The 19786-nt window shown below is 44.8% G+C and overlaps 1 protein-coding gene across 1 annotated transcript; it reads left to right on the forward strand.

The window, feature by feature from the left end:
• Positions 1-2389: 2389 nt before the first annotated feature.
• On the forward strand, positions 2390-7203 carry LOC142257492 (uncharacterized). The gene is made up of 5 exons (XM_075329629.1): positions 2390-2416; positions 5129-5188; positions 5301-5320; positions 6038-6061; positions 6215-7203. Exons 2-5 carry the CDS (start codon positions 5179-5181, stop codon positions 7085-7087), a joined length of 927 nt encoding a protein of 308 aa, XP_075185744.1. The 5' UTR covers positions 2390-2416; positions 5129-5178; the 3' UTR covers positions 7088-7203.
• The last annotated feature ends 12583 nt before the right edge of the window (positions 7204-19786 follow it).

The following is a 19786-nucleotide window of genomic DNA, read 5'->3' on the forward strand; positions in this document are numbered from 1 at the left end:
GCCTACCCACGAGAGACTGTGAAACATATATTCCGTGTTGATTTGCTTTGTTCCTGCTATATTAAAGCAACTGTTATCCCCAAGACCGTGTCTGTGGACTGTCCATCAGCTGTGGATACTGTGTGGGGGTGGATAGCAGGGAACATCTGGGCCCTTACATAGGGAGGGATTAGTTAAGTGGCAGGAGCTGAAGGAACAGAACAAGGCCCAGTGCTAGGGCCTGTCTAGCAAGGGGGTACACCCCAGGTGTCAAGATATCACTAGCGAACGGGCGGCAGGTCGACCTTGGAACGGTGGGACGTTGGGAGTCAGAGACCCTGGCGGAGCCTCGTACTGGCCAGTAGCCACTACGCGCCCAGACGAGGGCATGAGTGAGACACGGTAGGCGCACAGAAGGGATTCTGGGGGAAGAGGTTATACAGGACTTAGCTGCTGGATGACAGTACCCAGGGCAAGTTGACCAGAAACAAAGAGTGTTTCGCCCAAGGTTAGTTCAAAGCAGCATGAGATGAGCGGTTCTACAGACCTGAAGTATGGATTCAGAGCACGCCACAATAAAGGAGTTCCAGTTGTTTTTGCCAGATACTGACATGTAATTATTGTCGCCCTTCCCCTGTCTAAGACGAGGAAACAGCAAGGAGAAATGGGGGGATCCCAAAGGTAACGGCTGATGCCTACGATCCAAATGAGAGCCGCACACACACATTCACGTTTATAGAAGGGAAGCGTTATTGGCCCATCACCTGGCTTCCCTCTTCAAGGATGCATTAAAGGAAACCTGGCATCTGGGGAACATTGCAATAAAGTGAGAGGGTAGTGACAATGCATTAAAGGAAATCTGGCAACTGGGAAAAAATTGGGGAAAATGTGTAATTGGCTTTACAAGTAGCTCAATAATAAGAAACATAGGATGGTTATCAACACCTTCCAGAAATGCAACATGCAAGGAGCGTGAGGAAGGCTTCCTCTTTCACTTCATCACCCCTTGATCACGGAACGCCAATGTTTGCTATGGTGACTTGAAGCCTACGAAAGGCCTCCAGGTTTGCCATCAATGGTGCTCCCATAGGGTCTAAAAAGCCTCCTGGTACTTCAACAGAACCATATTTTCAATCTCATGGTGTCTGTCAAAAAAAATGACCTCACCCGGACAATTTTTTTCCCAGAAACCGAATGACCTTATGAAATAAAATTTTAAAAAACTCAGATCTCATACAAATCACCCGTATATCATCTAATTTTTACGAATAACTTGACAGACCAAACTATGGTCTCGTAAACTTAATTAACCGCTGACGCTGATGTATAAAAACGAGTGTTACACAGATGACAATACAGATGAGAAAAAAACGGATGATATTTGTTATACGGTTTAATGAACTAATCCTTAAAATGACAGAATAAATTCAGCGTATTAGACCCGTGCTGAAACCAGTGAGACTAAGTAAAAGTATAAAAAAGGCCAATTTAAGTTGTAACAATGTAAAAGAAAAGTCTGAAAAACAAAAAAAAGATAAAAATAGCCAAAAACGTAGCTTTATATTTTGTAAAAAAAAATACTTTTAATATGCAAAAGTAACTAAATAAAAAGCCTATGTAATCCTGGGATCACTATAATCGTATTGACTCGAAAAATAATGCTGTCTCATCACTTACTTCATGGTGAATGGTGTTAAAAAAAAAAAAAAAAAAGAAATGGGAGTCCTGCATTGTGCTCACACCATTGTTAAAGGGGTTCTCCAATACTCAGACACCTGAGCGCTGGTCTCTGAAGTCCTCCACATGTCTGTTATGTCCAAAGGAGGTGAGTAGGAAGCGGCCACTGATTGGCTTCGGCGCTTTCGGGATAGCGGGCGCAACATCACTGGAATGGTGCCCGTACCAGAGGTGGGGACAGCTGTTGAGATTTTACGTGGGGGAACTGTGGTGATTGATAAGGAATTGTATGAATAATGGACAACCCCTTTCATATCGACATGTTCGGCACTGGTGCAGAGGGGAGAAACCACTTATGGGGCTGTTCTCCAGAACATGATGATTGATGGACTTCCCTGTGACCCCTTCTATTGTTTGAGGCCCTCTCACAAACCTTCTACAGACATAGGAAAAGTCCTGTGGTCCTGTATAAGACGGAACCTCTAACAAACCTGTAGTAATCATAGTAATTATAGCACAATTGAGATTACTGTTATTAACTTGCGGCTTATTTCAACCGCTCCATTTCTGTCATTGCCGAGCTATTATTTATTTTATGAGTTTTTTACTCATCGTACTAGATTATATTGATGTCAATGAATCCTTGAAGACCGCACCCTGGTTGGGCTGAATTCCATACTATTGAGATCCACCTATTCTTCCAGTATAAATAGAGCAAGCTGGACCATGAAACCTCACAGTCTACTGCTGCTTGCTCAAGGTAAGTGACTTCTTCCAGTGGCAGGTCAGCCTTGATGGAAATCTTACGGGAACAGCTTTTCTCCATGGCATTGCAGAATCTGATGCACTATTATCTGTTTCTATGTAATATTGGGTACTTGCAGTGTATATAGTCCTTTATCTATGTAGATATGCATGCATTAGATTTGTTACATTTTCTAATGTTTTACTGAGTTATCAAATAACAGTTCATCTACAGAAGCTTAAAAAAGACCATTTATTCATTGCTTTTAATTATTTAACTTAAAATTGTGCAGTGATTTCTGAAAATGTATGAATGAAATGCATAAGTACTATACCTTTAGAAGGATATTAGGCATAGGCAGCTGCAAAGCCAAGCTCCTTTTATCAGAGCAAATATTATGCTATTTAGGGGCAGATTATAGGACCCATTGCCTATGACTGATAAAGGAGACCCCCACCTGTGACTACCGTGGGTATCGGGGTTTCTCCTCACCAGCCCGAAAACAGTAATCGAGAGGTTTAGTAGGTGCACTGTTTTTCAGCACAAAGGCTATGCGAGTTAAAGAAACAGTATAGGAAACAGTTGTAGTTTTGGCTTCAGAAAATAGGAAAAAAATTTCCTAATGGCTAAAACTTCCCTGGCAGTCTAAAGATGTAGAGGGGTCAATACTACTAATTTAGATGCACCAGGATAGAATATAGAGGTAATAGATATATTGTTAGTGTTTCTTTGCAGCACACACATATACACAACACTGCTGTGTGTGCAGTACATGTACATTTAGTTCTCCTGTGTATATACACATAGACACAAAGACACACAGCTCTGCTACACACACTGGTCTGCTGCGCACACACACTGCTCTGCTACACACACAATATTGCTGCATGCACACAACTTTGCTACACACACACAGCTCTTCTTCACTCACATCATTGCTGCATACACACAGCTCTACTTCACACACACAGCTCTGCCTCACTCACATCTTTGCTGCATACACACAGCTCTGCTACACACACACACACACACACCTCTGCCTCAATCACATCTTTGCTGCATACACACAGCTCTGCTACACACACACACACACCTCTGCCTCAATCACATCTTTGCTGTATACACACAGCTCTGCTACACACACACACACACACCTCTGCCTGAATCACATCTTTGCTGCATACACACAGCTCTGCTACACACACACACACACACACACACCTCTGCCTCAATCACATCTTTGCTGCATACACACAGCTCTGCTACACACCCACACACACAAACACACACACACACACACACACACACAGCTGTCTACACACATCAGTATTGACCAAGAGGAGAGATATCTGTGCTCCTCTAAGCTATGACTTTTTTTAAGCAAATTTTACCTTACACTCCAAAAAATACATTATTCCTGTTATGAGAATCATTCTTCTTAATCTATAAGCATGATGCATTTTGCCATTTACAGCTCCTTATTAAGCAAATGTGCAGAAATCCTTTAAATTTCCTACAGCTCACATTTTCCATCTATTTCTGCTTTTAAAAAAGGGGTTCAATTTGGAGAATGGGATTTAGAAATTGCATAAATTGATGCTACCTTATAAATCATTTTACAAGTTTTTTGTATGTTTATTGCTTTAGTAACTCACTTGCAGAATTATGTTTTATATACTTTTAAGAAGGCAAATTTGGATATTTTGTGTCAAGTGGCTTTGAAATTCTTATTATTACCTTGTTTTTTTCAACTAAATGTCTGACATGTGAGATAAAACAAAAATTGGGCAAGTGTTTGCCAAAAAAAATAGTAAAGAAAGGAGTGGCCAAATATTACTTTTATATAAGCTGACAAGCTAAATAATTAGCAAAGGATTCTGCTTTGTCAGATGTCAAGGTATATATAATCCAAGGTTTACTAGACTATTATTACAGAAAAACAAGGTGGTTACATTAAGGGAGGTAGCTATTATGTGGAATTTATCAACCTACTGTGTATATAGCCTTGACACAATGTAGATATCCTTCATTCAGTTCATTGCCCTTGTTCTCTATGTAAATACCCTGGGCTTGTTGGTACCTCGATTTTACACAGCAACAGCTTTCCCTGGTAGATATCACTACAACCATATTCTGCCCTTAAGGGATTAGGAATTAACTATTCAATATTAGTTCAATGGAGAGTCAACTCTTAGCACCCCTGACAATCAGCTGCGCCATTTCACAGCTTCTTTACTATTTACAGGCTGGTTTGTACTTGTCTGGGCAAAATATCACAGACCTGTACCATCCCGTAACAATGTGTCTGACATTACCAAATAAATATAGATCCAACATTTATAGATGCCCACCTGTAAGACCCCATAAATTATACCCTTCATAACAGCAGAAGTTTATTGATTGGATAGATGTACTTTGGGAGGACAATATCAAGTGGTTGGGTTCTCTAGGACTCCTATATTGAGGGAGAAGAAAAGGGTTGGCAGGTCAGATCATCCTCTTCTCCAACATCGAACAGTCGGGAAGCCCCCATATACAGACTTTTGGTAGATTTGGATGACTTTAGTCTGTCTATGGGTGTCTTTACCCTCTCCTAAACTAAAGTAACTTTTCTAATATGATCCTTATCCATCAATGAGTCATTAATTTCCAAAAATCTCTCAATAAGAATGATATTTATGACATTTTGCAGCAATAATTAATTATCAATTATTCATTTCTCAACAGCTTTTATTCTATACATCCTCCCCAGGAGCCTATAACCCCCAACCACAGAAATGGAAGGAGGTAAATCAGACTTTTTAGTTTCCAAATGGCTTCTAGCCAAAATAAAAGCAATCCTTTGCTCAAAAAAACACACCATGTTCCTTATATTTACCTTATTTTTATTCATTTTCAGCACCAAACCCCTCCAAGAAGGTAAGAGAAGACATCTAATTTCCTAGGAAAAAAGTCTTACTTGCGTTTAGAATGATTTAGATGAAACATTATACACATGATGTGTGCGGGATACATTGGAAATGGAGAAAAATGAGCCCATTATCAGCTGGGATTCTCTTCATTTAGTTCATTGCCCTATGGAAATACCCTGGCCAAGGTAGTGAGCTTGTTGTTATCCGTCGCTTTTACCAAGCAGCTGAGATACAACAGCTTTCCCTGATAGACATTTATTCTGCCCTTAAGGAAATAAGAATTAATCAGTCAATATTAGATAACTGAGGAGTCAACTCTTAGCATCCCTGACAACAACAGTGCCATGTCACTGCCTCTTCAGTGCTTACAGGTTGGTTTGCAATTATCTGTACAAGATATCACCATCCTTTATCAATTTGTCTGACATTAAAAAAAAGAATCTGTCTCCTTTTTTACAAACAGCTCCTCTTTTATCAATTTATTCCACTCAGCTACAATACCAGGCACAGCCGTCAAACAAGAATGGCACTGTTGGGAAGAAGCAGATTATTTTGTAATCCTGAACTCCTTTGAACCTATGCAAAACTTAGATATCACAATATATATTTTTATATATACAGCATATAAATATATATATATATATATATATATAGTGATTACATGATATTAGATGCAATGCATACAAGTTCAATCTTTAACCTTAATATTTTATTATCTTTGCAGCCCTCTGGCAGTCAACAAGGCTCAGTAAGTGAAACCTGTTAAACTCGTATTACATATGGATAATAGTATGAACGTAAACTATATGCATTAGTTTTGTACTCTTATATTCTTGATGACTAGTTGGCTTTGAGTCTACCACATATATTACATATATTTTATGTCTATTATTTTCTAAAGGGCACATCAGATCAAGGAAGCCAAGGAAACAGCCAAAGCCAGACCAGCGGTCAACAGAGCCAAGGCAATAAACCACAAAACCAAAGCCAAAGCAATAAACCACAAAACCAGGGAAGCGGACAAGTCAGCGGAAGCCAACAAGGACAAGGACAAACCACCAGCAGTGGACAACAGGGTGGTGGATGCCAGAATCAGGGCAGTGGCCAACAAGGAAGTGGACAGACTGGTTGTGGATTCCAGCAAGGAAAGGATCAAGCCAGTGGACAAAGCCAGGGTAGTAGCAGCAGCAGCAGCAGCAGCAGCCAACAAGGCCAGTCTGGGAGACAGAATCAAGGCAGTGGGCAACAAGGTAGTGGACAGACTGGTTCTGGATTCCAGCAAGGAAAGGACCAAACCAGTGGACAAAGCCAGGGTAGCAGCAGTGGTCAGCAAGGTCAGTCTGGGAGACAGAATCAAAGCAGTGGGCAACAAGGCAGTGGACTGAGCGGTTCTGGATTCCAGCAAGGAAAGGACCAGACCAGTGGACAAAGCCAAGGTAGCAGCAGTGGTCAGCAAGGTAGCAGCAGTGGTCAGCAAGGTAGCAGCAGTGGTCAGCAAGGTAGCAGCAGCAGTGGTCAGCAGGGTCAGTCTGGAAGACAGAATCAGGGCAGTGGGCAGAGCGGTTCTGGATTCCAGCAAGGAAAGGACCAAACCAGTGGACAAAGCCAGGGTAGCAGCAGTGGTCAGCAAGGTAACAGCAGCAGTGGTCAGCAAGGCCAAACAGGAGGACAAAGTCAGGGCAGTGGGCAACAAACTTGTGGAAGTCAGCAGGGAGGACAGAGTCAGGGGCAAGGACAATCCTCTCACAACTTTAAACAAGGAAAAGACAAGTAAAAGGCCTGAAGTCAACAGACCGATATCTACGTAAACCTAATGATACCTTCTGTTACCCTATACTCCTAATAGATCTAGCATATCAATAAAAATCTCTTGTGATTACAGCAACTAAAGTCTCTGTGTTTTCACTCTATTTATGCTTTAATATTTGATTACAAAAGTAGCTGAATTAAAACTGAATATAAAGATAATAAAAACTAAAACTATATATATATATATATATATATATATATATATCCAGGGGTTGGACAAAATAATGGAAACACCTGGAAACATCAACAAAAGTTAGTTTAATATGGTGTAGGTCCACCTTTTGCTGCGATTGCTGCCTCAATTCTCCAAGGTATGGATTCATATAAGGTGTGCATTTTTTCTGAAGGAATTTTAGCCCATCCTGCAGTTAAAACACCCTCCAGTTCTTTGAGTGACGATGGTGGCGGAAATCGATGTCTAACTTGAATCTCTAAAAATCGACCATAAATGCTCAATAATGTTGAGGTCTGGGGATTGTGGGGGAAGATGAGATGCTCAACTTCACTAGAAGGTTCCTCGTGCCATGCTGTAACCATTCTAGCTATATGAATTGGTGCATTATCATCCTGAAAGATGGCGTTCCCCTCCGGGAACAGTGCTTGAACCATGGGATACACTTGGTCGCCCAAAATGCCTAAATAATCTCGGCTGTTAATTCTTCCATGAAGGGATATCATTGGCCCGGCGGATCTCCACGAAATAGCACCCCAGATCCTCACAGAACCTCCACCATGTTTTACGGTTGGGAGAAGGCAGTCTGGATGGAATGCTTCTTTCCGCTGTCTCCAAACATGCACTCGGCCGGAGGACGGATATCAGGTAAACGATGATTTGTCTGAGAATATCAAATGTTTCCACTGCTCGAGGGACCAATTCTGGAGGTTTCTACACCACTCTAAACGCTTGGACACATTTGTCATTGAGAGCAGCGCTTTTCTAATTGCAGCTCTTCCGTGGAATCCAGATTTGTGCAGCTCCCGATGAACAGTTTTCGTGGAAACCGGGTTGTGTAGGTGTTCATTGAGCTCAGCAGTGATTTTCGGAGCCGTGGTCTCGCGATGCTCTCTCACAATTCGCTTTAGAGTCCGATGTTCTCTCTCAGTCAACTTCGACTTTCGGCCGGACCTGTGCTTTGCTGCGGATGTTTTTCCTTCTCTTTCAAACGCAGTCATTACTTTAGAGACAGTACCTCTTGACACGCCAAGCATTCGGGCACTTTTTGTTACACTAACCTGCCATACGAGCACCAACAATTTGGCCTCTTTGAAAATCCGAGAGGTCTGCCATTGCTATCAGGTTCTCATCAATGTTCTTACAATTTTGCAAAACAAACAGTTAATTTACACACACATCACATAATACTAATAATCAACTACAAAACACTAACATATGTCACGTTTATAACATGTTCAAAGATTATGATGCCAAAACGTTAGGTGTTTCCATTATTGTGTCCAACCCCTGTGTGTATATATATATATATATATATATATATATATATGTGTATATATATATATATATATATATATATATATATATATATATATACATATACATATATATACCTGAGCATTGCAGGTGATTGTCCCTAGTCATCACCAATACCTGGGGTGGCTCAGCGTCTCCTAACCATCCAGGTTCAATTTGATGAACTATGCTTTTTTCAAAATAAGGGTCATTCTCACTAAATGGGGGCCAGAATGTGGAATATTGCTTTGTATGGTACAAATTGGGGGACATTATTGGTGTAATTGGCTTTAAGACGGATTATAACAATGCCCACATTGTAGCCCCATACATTAACAATGTCCACCTTGTGGCCTCAAACATTATTATTTATGGAGCCATAATTTGCGATGGTCCACCTCCATCAACCTATAGAAGGTGGATCCTTTTACTGTATAGAAGCAGTAAAGATGTACATTACTAGTGTATGGGTGCCACTTACTAAAGAGGAACATTACTGCTGTATTTGAGCACAAATAAATGACACTACTACTGTTTGGGTGGCCACAATTGGGAACTTTACTATTGTGCGGGGCCCACAAAAGGATTCATATGTATTAATGTTGTATGGGGGCCATAAAATAGAACATTTCTCATGTGAGGGGATCACAAATAGGAATATCACAACTAGAGTTGAGCGCGGTTCGCGGTTCGTGGTTCTCCAGTTCGCGGTTCGAGTGATTTTGGGGGCTGTTCTAGATCGAACTAGAACTCAAGCTTTTTGCTAAAAGCTCGATAGCTCGAGTTACGTTCGAGAACGGTTCTATCAGCAAAAAGACAAGCTAATTACTAGCTGGCTTTTCACTGTAATAGTGTGAGTCACTCTGTGATTCACACTATTATGAAATTTCAGCATATAGTGTGCGGGGACTGTGCGTTCAGATCACTGCTGCTGGGCTAATGGCGATCGCCATTTTTTTTTTTTCTTCTCTTCCTTCCCAAAGCGCGCATGCAGTGGGGCGGGCCAGCATGTCAGCCAATCCCAGACACACACACAGCTAAGTGGACTTTTTGCCAGACAAGCAAGGGCATGTGTGATAGGATGTCCATGTCACATGTCCTTGCATTATAAATACGGCAATGTTCCCATCTGGACGCCATTATCTGTCTTCTGCGTCTGGGTGTCAGTCACCGCTGGGGCAGCTCCTGTCACCGATACTGCTGTGTACGCTCTACACACAGCACTATACAGAATAGGGATAGAAGTTTAATTCAGCCCTTTTCAGGGCTCATTTCATCCGGCTCAGAGCCATAGGTGACAGTCAGGTCCGTGGAAACAGTTTTTAACAGCTACAGATAACAGCGTCTGTGTAGCTAAGGTTAGGGATTTCCTTGCTGCATTTCCCCATTAGGAGGGATATAAAGTGAGGCTTCCTTTCCTGTACACTGACCCACAACCCTGCCACTGTACCCTCCTGCCCTTTTTAGCAAAGCCATTTTAACTGCAGAGTGCTGCCAGTTAGTGCCATCCAAAGAGTGGCTGCTGTCCTCCATTATTGTGGCACTTGTGCCAAGCAAGTCCCACCACCTCTGCATTCTCCCCTCCTGCACATTTTTGCAAAGCCATTTTAATTGAAAAGAGTGCTGCCAGTTAATGGCATCCTGAAAGTGGCTGTTGGACTTCCATTAGTGTCCCACTGTTGCCAAGCTATTTCCAGCACCTCTGCATTGCACCCTCAAACTCATTTTTACTAAGCCATTATAATAGCAAACACTGAGGAAACTTAGTGGCATCCTGAAAGTGGCTGTTGTACTCCATTTGTGCCCCACTGGTGGTAAGGTATTTCTAGCACCTCTGCATTACACCCTCATGCACATTTTGCTATGCTAATTTTATAGCAAACTCATGGAATTCCTTGCTGTATTTCATCATTCGGAGGGATAGAAAGTGAGGCTTCCTTTACTGTCCTGGTACCCACAGAACACGGCCACTGTACCCACCTGCCCACTTTTACCACGCTATTTAATTTGCCCAAGATCTGACTCTTTTTCTGCCATCCTAAAATTGTCTGGAATACTAAGATATTGTTCCTTTGCTGCCAAGCAAGGTACAACACATGTGCATTCTACTCTCCTTTCCATTTCTGTAACGCAATTATTAACTGCAGGTAGTCCAGGCAATCTGTGACGAAGGTGCAGGCGTGGATATATTGTTTCCTTCATCCAATGATGGTTCTCTCGATGTCTGACAGCTCAACTATACCATCTGTTTTCACTTACAAAACAAGTGACGACCTGCCAATCACACTCCCGCTTACGGGGTGGAAGTTCAGTGTGAAAAAGCATGTGAGACTGCTGTCCCCACAGTCACAGAGGATGAAGAGCATGCAGATGCACTTGATTGGGCAGGCAGTGGTTGCACAGCCCCGCTAGGTTGCATTGTAGCACAGTGAAATTCCCATTTCGACTTATGCTTCATTTTGTCTTGTATTTGGTGGGCTCCCCAGTATGCAGCAAAACCACGCAACATGAAAAGCACTGTTTGCAGTTGGGTTCATAAATGATTGTTTAACTTTCCCAAAACAAACAATAAGAACCATGCATTACATTGCAATAATAGAACAATCTATTCAGTTGCCTACTGCTTGCTAAGCCCTCTGCGTAGCAGCAGTAATTGTGTGTTTGTGTGTGTGTGTGTGTGTGTGTGTGTGAACACGACTTACCAGTGACACATCACAAGAGCTTCCAAGTTATCTACCTAATCATAGACAAAACACATTACCCCCCCCCCCCCCCCCGAATACCCTTGTTAGCTGAAGCCTCACAGATAAGGCAGATGATAATTGTGTGAATGCAAACCACACAGCTCTGCAACACAGTCATGGAAATCTTGAAAATCAACAGTCAATGCAAACATGTGCCGCTGTCCCTCTATGATTTAAACTGTACGTGACAATTTGACAGTGCAGAGGCAGCAAGTCTGATTGTCTATATAGTCGGCCTACCCAGAACAGATATGTGTTTTGATAATAAAACAAAGTGTTGCGTGCCCGCATTATTGTCTGGGCACAGCCTACCGTACCCGGGTACTGTGTTGTCCATTTGCCATAAATACAGACTTTACGCTCCTTTCATGGTAAACAGTATAGACAGCACCGTAAGAATGTTGGTCTGTGGCACAGGATGGTGCTCACTGGTGTTACGGTACTCCTCACCAAACTCCAAAATGACTCCCCTCACAATTGAACGAAGTGTTTCCGCGGTTGCTCCTTGCTGTAACACACACCTTTATCTTTTCATTTTGTTCATAGACAGCATCTCCAAGTCCACACCCGAAGATCGTTTTGCTATTGCTACAGTGAACAAACAGACAAAAGCAGCTCCAAAATAACAGCAGCCCCTTGTGTGTAGTCTGCAACAATGCATGCAATGAACGGCAAATAAGCATGTTGCATTGACAGTGGCTAAAGCTGAGTAATACATCCTCACGCTATCAATTCATGTCCATGTGACACTTCATGGTGGAAGTACTCAAAGTTGAGATTTTTTGCCTTCTACTTACAGATTGTTAGAGATTACATGACTTGGGTGATCCTTTGCTATGTCCAAAAAATTCCCAGGCTAGGCAAGGCTTACAGCCCATGCGAACTGCATAGCCAACATGACTTATGCTCATAGGCAGAGTTGTGGCCGAGGATTCTGTTGTTGACGTGCTTCCAGTACTTTGTCTTTGTCCAGGAAGACGCAACGTAACCTCGTCGTCAGTAGCATCCTCCTCCACCTCCTCTGCTGACGTCATCGATTGGCTCACTTTGGTTTGACAGTAAGTGTTGTCTCCAACCTCATCATCACCCTGTGTGTTTTCAATCCCCTCATCATGAGTCCTCCGTGACAACCTCTTCCTGCTCTGACCGAATAGCAAAGTTGACGTTACAATCAGGTATCTGAGTCTCCTCATCATGTTAAACATTGTCTCCACCAGGATGATGTACGGTTTGGAAATGAGGGTGTACATTATGCTCAGCATCTTCTTCATCGGGGCCTGGATCCAACTCACAAACCTTCTGGCCATCTGTGCAGATCATTTCCCCTGTCTCCTGTAACTCGCTGCCTCAACACGTCAGATTATCTGCTACACCCGCAAGCTTCAAACGGAACCTGAAAACTCATCTGTTCATGAATGACTATAACCATTAAATGACACCACCACTGTGCGGAGCTTCTGCCCAACCTACACCCCACCTACTGTCTCCTCCCCAAAATACTTTACAATGTAATCCCGCAAGGGCTGGGTCCTCTGCCCTCTGTACCAGTCTGTCTATTGTTACTTGTATAAGTATTCTGTATGTAACCCCCTTGTCATGTACAGCACCATGGAATCAATGGTGCTCTATAAATAAATAATAATAATAATAATAACTTCTTTGTCTGTACTCATTGCAGCTTTGGAGCAGACCTCTGATTCCCAGGCTATAGTGCGACTGAATAGCTCTGCAGACTCAACCATCTCTGTTACCCCATACTCAGCAGGGCTGGTGGAAACTTGAGATCTGTTAGGAAGCAAGTGCGATTGGGTTGACACTACAGTGGAATGGAGTATTTGTGATATTGAACTTGAGGTGGAGGAGAGGCCACTTTATGGCGCACTCGAGATCCATTGAAGCAGCTGCTGTTTTAGTGCCTCATCTACATTTGTTAGCGATGGTCGTGTCCATGAAAAAAGGATCATATCTGATTATCCACGGGAAGAAGTACACCTGTTATTTTGGCTGTTATTTGTAGTTACGAATCGGTGCCGCCGTAAATGCAAGCAGCCTGCTGCAGTTCCAGTTGCGCCCAGGCGTCAGCTGCCATTTAGGGCTGTGCCTCAGGTTGTCCAGCTGGCTGCTTTCTCCTCCACGTCTAAATGTGGAGAGGCGGCTAGTGCGCATGCGTGTGCCGATTTACCCCAGCCTCAGCCTAACTTCAGAATTTAGCCTACTGAGTATGATCAGCCTGACTGTGCCATTCCTGAGGCTAAGTCTTCATTTCGCATGCTCATTTGGACTGTGCCTGAGTCATTCTGCGACCTGTTGTTCCACACACTTACACAGGGCCCTGGGGCTTGCCTCACTCTCGGGAGGCCACTACAACTAACTGCACCTAACATAAGCCCCAGGTATTCCCTTACACTGCAGTGGCGGTCCCCACTGACCGCAATATCGAGAGTGGCGTCACAAAACTACATATAAAGAAGCAACCTACCTGTGACCAGACTGTTCCTCCACGTGGAGTCCCTGAAGGTAACGCACCGACACAACACCTGTGGGGCTTCACACTTAGTGCGGAAAGCCTCTTTGCACAGGTACTTGCATTCCGTGCCGGGTCTAAGTCCTGTTTTGTGCCTAGACACCATGCTGAAGCGGATAGTCTTTTTTCGGAGACTGTATTTCATGCTACTGAGCATGCTCAGGCACTTACTGCATCAGAGGCTAGGTCCGGTAATGAACTCTTTGGCCCTGTCCCTGATGTGGGGGGCCCATATAGACCACAGGGCATCTGGTGTCCTGACGATGTGGCCAGGCCACTCCCAAATGGCTTGCAGAGGCCCGCCCCTATGACTTGTCACCGCATTATTGATGGTCAGACGATGACTGGTGAGGTGTTTGGGTCGTGGCAGCCATGAGGTCATTATTGAAGTGGCGGTTCAGAATAGGATGCTAGTTATGCCACTCATGACGTGTCACTCTGCTTTTGTCTCCAGGAGGTGCATTGTGGTCCACCCTGGTTTGGGGCGGACCCAGGTTATAAAAGGGGCTGAAGCCAACAAGGAGGTGCGCAGTCTTCTATTATGCTCCGAAAGAGCACACCTCCATGTGTTGAACTCATTGCGGCTCTAGGCCAGAGGTAGGCAGGGATAGGGCGTCGATGCAGGCCGCCACCACAGTTGGTAACGCAGAACGGTTAAGACCAGGTCCTGTCCTACCAGTCCTGCTAGTGCAGCCCAGTGGCATTAACAGGCCTGCTGCTGCTGATGCGCCTGCTGTCCACAGGTGTGTCCCCTACGCACACCGACAGCGTACCCAATGGCCCCTGTGTTGTTAACAGGGAGTTCCGGGGCTGGGTGGGCATGTGGACCCTGTGACGTTAACAGGGCTCCCAGTCTCAAGATCCGAGTGGCGTCTAACTTGGTTCAGGCTACTATTAGTTTCATAGCCACACAGATCTGTATCCTCCACCAAACCTTACAGTTGCCAACCTCTCCTTTTCCATCTGGGAGCACGGTGGACACCGACTGGCGATGGGGATATATACCTTTCTCTTTCTTTTCTTATTAATAATTTTCGGTATATAGCGGTAACATAGTATATACTACCTTATCCAAATCTGCCAGTCCCACTGGAACAGATGGTGTTTCTTCAGCAAATGTTACTGTTGCTTAACCACCAAACCCACGGACAAAAACTTTTTTCCCCTTTCCAACACACCTGTTCCCCTTTCCACCAGCATCTGTCCTTTTTCAACTCATTTTGTATATGACCAAAAGTGCAACTCTGCAGGGACACCGTACTCAATGGCATCTCAGCACAGCATCCAGCCCTCGGTCCCTCTGATGTGGACAAGTAAAAGACCATTTCCTCCTATCCATGACAAAGCGTTGAGATTCACTCTGTGCAGCACTGGTGTTTACTGGAAAAGCAGATCTAAGAATCCGTACCACCTTCTGCAGATACTCCTGTATACGTGCCATATTATGAAGAAAAAGACATGGATCGCACATCCCAAAAATACAATGATCTAAAGCTGCTAGGCAAAAAATTAAATAGAACATGAGGTTCTTTTGTTACCATTCTGATCAGATTGTATTAAGCCCACTGCCACGTCACGGCAAACCTCTTGAGGGGGTCCCTAACCTGACCCTTTTTGTGCGGCACCGCGCACTGACCACCGCCGCAGCAACAAAGCGCCAGCAGGGCGGGCGACCTGGTGCCTCACAGCACCCATGCTGCAAGGCAAAGCCCCCAAGGCTCCAGGCCGCGCCACCCCACCGACACCACACCACCACAACAGCAGCCACCACACAGCACCAGCACACAGTGAGAGGAGCTGTGCACTCACCTCCCACTGGCTCCCAAATGTGAACTGGGAGCAAAAAGAAGGCTGACCCCTCTTGCAGTCTCCTGCTGATTAAAATCACCTGTGCCAAATGGGGAGAGTGCAGATCCAAGCAAAAAAAGAGGGGGATAGACTGTTATATAACAAGCCATGGAGAAAAAGACATGGATCGCACATCCCAAAAATACAATGATCTAAAGCCGCTAGGCAAAAAATTAAATAGAACATGAGGTTCTTTTGTTACCATTCTGATCAGATTGTATTAAGCCCACTGCCACGTCACGGCAAACCTCTTGAGTGGGTCCCTAACCTGACCTTTTTGTGCGGCACCGTGCACTGACCACCGCCGCAGCAACAAAGCGCCAGCAGGGTCCCTCAGATGTGTACAAGTAAAAGACCATTTCCTCCTATCCATGACAAAGCGTTCAGATTCACTCTGTGCAGCACTGGTGTTTACTGGAAAAGCAGATCTAAGAATCTGTACCACCTTCTGCAGATACTCCTGTATACGTGCGTCCCTTTCTATAGCAGGAATTATTTTGCAAAATGTTGTGTTGTACCGGGGATCTAACAGTGTGGCAATGCAGTAGTCAGCATGACTTGTAATTTGTACAATCCGAGGGTCATGTTGTAGGTAGTGCAGCAAGAAGCCGCTCATGTGTCTTGTGCATCCAGGAGGACCAAGTCCTTGGTGTGTTGGTGGCAGAGAGGTGAGAATCGTGCCTCCTTCCTCTGCCCTCTCCCCACAACCTCGCACAACCGAAATGTGAGCAAGCTCTCACTCATCTGCTGAGTCTTCCATGCCCATCGCCAGTTCGTCCTCCCTCTCTTCCTGGGCTCCTGCACCTTCCTCAACAGTTTTGCTGATACTATGCGCCCTTGTTAATCCCTCTCCCCCACCGTCCCATGACTTCCGCCTAGGTGCCGCTGACCGTCTGGACCTTGTAGATCTTATTATCCCTTCTGCATATGACTCCTCCTGTACTTCCTCCCCTTCCTCTTGTCACAACACCTGACTCCGAATAATGCTTACAGTGTGCTCCATCTTGTAGATGACCAGAATTGTCACGCTGAGAATGGCATCGCCAGTGGTAAACATCTTCGTCGACATTTGTAAACTGTGTAGCAGGGTGCATAGGTCCTTGATCTGACACCACTACAGCAGCGTGATCTGCACTACCTCTGGATCAAGTTAGCCCAGGGTATACGTCATACCGTATTTCAGCAGGGCTCTGCGGTGCTGCCACACACGCTGCAACATGTGCAGATTCCAATTCCTGCGTGTCGGAACATCGCATTTCAGGCGTTGACCCGCCAGACCAAAAGACTTCTGGAGCGATGAAAGTTGTTGAGCTGCTGGGTGCGAAGGATGAAAGTGAGGACATAGCGAGCGTGCCCGCTGCACAAGGCCATGTAGGCCGGGATGGTGGTTTAAAAATTGCTGGAGAAGCAGATTCAACACGTGAGCCATACAAGGCACGTGTGTCACATTGCCCTGACGATGGCCCGCAGCCAGGTTTGCATCATTGCCGCACACGGATGTTAAGTCACCAACGGAGTCCGCTCAATCAATTTGTACTCCGGTCGCCAGGTGACAACGTGTTCCTTTCATGCATAGTGCTGATGATGGGAGAGGAGTCGATGCCAGCGGCGCAGGTGGACGCAGGTTATGCTCACCCACTGGGCTGCGTTTCCTTGACAGATGCAGAATCACAGGCTGAATGTAGCTGGTGGGTATCTCACAGATGAAGTACCATCATTCAGCTACAACCAATGGGAATACACCAAAACCTTTTTTAGGCCCATCCTCTCTGCAGACCACTGCCAGACAAAGCTATGAACCTCTTGTTACTGTTACCCTCAGTTCAGTTTTATGAGTTTGTGTGCTTGCTACCTGACTACGTTTCCTGCTTGCTGTTTATGTACCTTGTTGGCCGATCCGCATTTCACCTCTGCTTGTTTTCTGATTAAGTCCTGGCCATCCCATTCTGTTCCTCTTCCTCAATTAATGTTTTTGACCCTGCATGACTACTATTCTCTGGAACTGCAGCCTTCCACAGGTATTGATCAACGTGGGCCCTGTGTAATTCCAAATCACTGTCTAGGGGTTAAAGGGTTTCAGGGTTCTGGGGGTCCAGCTTGGTGAGTGGGTTCCCTCTAGCCTATCCTTTACAGCCCATCTGAGTGTATCGATCCAGGCAGGCGTTACACCGTGCCCTCTGCAGAAGGCCATGTGGGCCAGGATAGTGCTTTAAAAATTGCTGGACAACCAAGTTCAACACGTGAGCCACACAAGGCACGTGTGTCACAAAGCCCTGAAGAAGGGCCGCAGACTGGTTTGCATCATTGTCGCACCCGGCCTTCCCTGGCTGCTGGTTGAGTGAGACAACCATTGATGAAACTCGATCTCACTCTCCAGAGCTTACCGTCCACAACTCCTCAGCGGTGTGACTCACATTTCCCAGACATTTCTAAGTAAAGAGTCGACCGCATCATGCTGTTGAGCTCTGCTGCCAGCATAGTAAGGAGGTGTGTGGGATTCCTTGGGCGCAGTTACAAGAAAGGGTAGCCTGACCACACAGGGTTTGGCCAGAGGTGGAGGACCCACATGAGGTTGAGGAGGCAGAAGCAGTGGAGGAACTTGTACATACAGAGGAAGGATTGACACACAACTCGTGGGGATGGAAAGACTTGTACAGCAGACCCTTCTCCATCTTTCACCATAGTTACCCAGTGCCCAGTCAGCAACATGTAACTCCCCTGTCCATGTTTACTGGTCCAAGTATCTGTGGTGAAATGCACCCTGTCACACACAGAGTTTCTCAAGGAATCGGTGATGTTGTGTGCGACCTGATGTGGTAGCGCGGGCACGCCTTTCTTGGAGAACGAGTGGCGAATGTCCATCGGTTCTTGGGGCACTGCAATGGGCATAAGGTCTCGAAAATCCTCGGTCTCAAAAGGGTGTAAAGGCAGCCTTTCTGTAGCCAACAAGTTGCAGATGCTGAAACTCAACCTCTTAGGCATGTCATGCCCTTCGAAAAGCATGTAAAACACAACGAGGGGACTCCAACCACAGTCTCCCTCGTTTCGACTAATTGGGCCACACACACCCCACTTGACTGGCATCAGTTGACCCCCATTTTCAAAATGAAAAAGATGCTTTGCATGAAGCACTCTCAAAAATACACGTGCCTTTCGCCTCCCCTGGATGACACAGGGGAAGAAAAGTCCTCTGAGAGTCATGACTTCCTCATCTTGGTTAATCTTAGTATGTCCACATTGTCAGTGGACAGACGCGTGTTCTTATCTGTCAGCAGACCCCCAGCAGCACTGAGAACAGGTTCCGAGAGAACGCTAGCTGCGGGACACGACAAGATCCCCAAGGCGTACGTGGTGAGCTCAGGCAATTTATCCAGATTGGAAGCCTAAAATGAGCAGGACTCAAGTTGCACAGTAATGGCATCAATGTTCCCTTGCATATACTCATATATCTGTGTGTCCTCCTCTTTTTCCTTGTCCAGCTCTTTTGTTTTCGCATGAGTATATATCCTTGTCACTTTCCCATGTGTTTGTGTTGTGTTGTGAGTTGTTTGACACCTTTTGGACACCTTTGAGGGTGTTTTCTAGGTGTTTTTATGTGATTGCCTCCCATTGTTTCCTATGGGTTCGAGTGGTTCGTCGAACCGGTTCGCCGAACTGAACTCGAACTAGACCTCCGTTCGACGAACCAAGCTCAAGCCGAATCGCGACCGGTTTGCTCATCTCTAATCACAACTGCAAAACATTTTATTTTTGGGACTGTTGTTACTCTATGGGAGACAAAAGAGGCACTGCTACTATGCAGGGCACCATGACTGCACTATGGCACTTTTATTCTTCATCTGGTGCAGTGTAGAAGTGAGTGAAAAAGTGGGGCAGATGATCTAGAAATTATCAGCCATAGTTGTTTGTGTTACTTTCTGCAGAGACGAATCATGTATTACCTGTATACGTACTATATAATTTTTAGGATAAGTGTACAAGTAATATAGAGATGACCAATGACATTACACACAGGAGCTCTGTAGATAGTATATATCTAAGAGAACTGGCCTCAATCATCAACTTCAGCTCTGACTATCT

Source organism: Anomaloglossus baeobatrachus, chromosome 12 (genome assembly GCF_048569485.1).
Source record: "Anomaloglossus baeobatrachus isolate aAnoBae1 chromosome 12, aAnoBae1.hap1, whole genome shotgun sequence".
In the NCBI taxonomy this organism is placed as follows: Eukaryota; Metazoa; Chordata; class Amphibia; order Anura; family Aromobatidae; genus Anomaloglossus; species Anomaloglossus baeobatrachus.